Source organism: Sturnira hondurensis, unplaced genomic scaffold (genome assembly GCF_014824575.4).
Source record: "Sturnira hondurensis isolate 20B ecotype Veracruz unplaced genomic scaffold, ASM1482457v3 Scaffold0004474, whole genome shotgun sequence".
NCBI classification, from domain to species: domain Eukaryota; kingdom Metazoa; phylum Chordata; class Mammalia; order Chiroptera; family Phyllostomidae; genus Sturnira; species Sturnira hondurensis.
The window spans coordinates 6,357,841-6,359,896 of record NW_028077105.1 but is presented as its reverse complement, the minus strand read 5'-3'; the positions used below and the strand labels follow the sequence as shown (position 1 = coordinate 6,359,896).

At 48.4% G+C, this 2,056-nt stretch overlaps 1 protein-coding gene across 1 annotated transcript; it reads right to left on the bottom strand.

Moving 5' to 3' along the window:
- Window positions 1-741: 741 nt before the first annotated feature.
- LOC118986804 (trace amine-associated receptor 5) lies at window positions 742-1,755 on the bottom strand. Its single transcript, XM_037045890.1, has one exon. It carries the CDS (start codon window positions 1,753-1,755, stop codon window positions 742-744), a length of 1,014 nt encoding a protein of 337 aa, XP_036901785.1.
- Window positions 1,756-2,056: the final 301 nt, after the last annotated feature.

Sequence of the window (2,056 nt, the reverse complement as noted above, 5' to 3'; positions counted from 1 at the left end):
GTGTGGAAAATGTATACCATATGTTCAAGTTTCTATTATAAGGGGAAAGGAAGAAAATATTCATTCAGAAATATAATAAATTGAGAATACTAACACATTAACTCAGCGATCACTGGGTAGACAAACCTGGCATACACTGAAACTGGCTTCCAAGGAGACAGGGGTCTTCAAGGGAACTCTGAGAGGTGTTGCAAACCCTCGACTACGACTGTGAAACGTAAGGTGAAATTAGGATTCAAACAGTGCTTCCCACGGTTAGATGCATGCTATTTGAGCTTAAGGACACCTTAGAAAACATATAGAACAAAGCCCTCATTTTTCAGAGGTGACGGGGGAGGAAGTCACAGACTGCTGGAGTAGTTCCACAGGGCACTGCCAGGTGGTAAAACCAGCACGAGAACTCAGATATCCCGACTTCCGTGCTCTTCCTCCTCCACTTGTATTTTAGCTACCTTAAGGGAGCAACAAACAAAGACCCAAATATTTTCATAGACTTTTAACTTATCCAATAAATGCTTAGATGACTTTCCTCTCTCCCTCCTATCTTCTACTACGGAAACATTGAATGAACGGAGTGCTATATCTCTTTCCTGTTTAAGAAGCTGATTTTTCTCCTCCACTTAAACCAGGCTGCCTGGGCGCATGCCCATGCACTCCTGACATCACACCACCCAGTGCCACAGCACCACTCCGCCTTCCTGCAAAGCCCCCCTGTTTGCCTGAAGCCAGTTAAAGGAGTCATCATTCTTGGTACAGATCAATAGTGGGTGTCTGAGGTGAGAAGATCTCTGGACTCAAAATGAGTTTCAGAGCCTTCCTGAACCACCGGTAGGAAAAGACGTAGATGATAGGGTTGCAGGCTGAGTTGATGTAAGCAAACCAGATTAAGATGTCAAAGACCAGAGGTGGTGTGATGAAGTTGAGGAGGCTGTCCACCAGTGTGTCGATAGTGAAGGGAAGCCAGCACAGGAGGTATATGCCCACAGCGATGCCCAGGGTCTTGGCAGCTTTTCTTTCACGCTTGGCAGCGCCCCCCAGGCTTTTGTTGAAGGCGTTGATCTGCTGGGCCTGCCTGGCAGCCACCAGGAAGATCTTTACATACAAGCTGATCATGATGATGCAGGGGAGAAAAAACAGAGGGAAGTTTAACCAGCCCCAGAACTTATTAAACAGCAGCTGGCAACTGCCCACACAAGGCATCTCTTCCAGCCACTGGCTCAGCCCTCTCTCAACTACATCTGTGTAGACAAAGAAGGCAGTGTAAGCGGCTGGCATCCCCCACCCGGCCACAATGTACCTGAGAGCCACCCTGACTGTGAACTTGGTGGGGTAGAGCAGAGGCTCACAGATGGCACAATGGCGGTCAATGGAAATAAAACAGAGGTGAAAGATGGAGACGAGGCAGAAGAGGGTGTCCAGGTAGGTGTGCAGGCGGCAGAGGGAGTCTCCGAAAAACCAGCAGCTCTCCACGGAGCGAACGGTGCTGAGTGGCAGGACCAGCAGACCCAGCAGCATGTCAGCCAGGGCCAGAGAGAGCAGCAAGAGGTTGGTGGGAGTGTGAAGTGCCTTGAAGTAGGACACAGCGAACACCACAAACAGATTTCCTAGGACTGTAACAATTATGCCTGCGGTGCAGGCCAGGTAGATGACCAGCTGGAGGCCCCGAGGATGGACAGTCCTGGGGCAAGACCCATTCACCTGGTAGCAGAATGCCAGTGGGTGGTCTTCAGCACCTTGGTTGAGGACAGAGCTCATTTATGGTTCCTACTCCTTCTCTCTCTCTCTCTCTAAAATCAGGCCACCTGTCCCACCTAAATAAATAAATAAATAAATAAACACATCTTTCTCTGCCAAACAACTGGAAAATAAGATCTAGAGAGGAACTAAAGGGCAATTTGGAACCTAGTACAATTTCCCTGAGCACAGAATCAAACCCACCCTAAAAACTCAGATGCAGCTCAGGATTCAAGGCCCCATGAGAGTCGTTTCTGCTAGTCCTGGTTTGCCTGACTGGAACTTCTGAAGCTCGTTAAGATGTTACCTTAAGAAAAGAGAA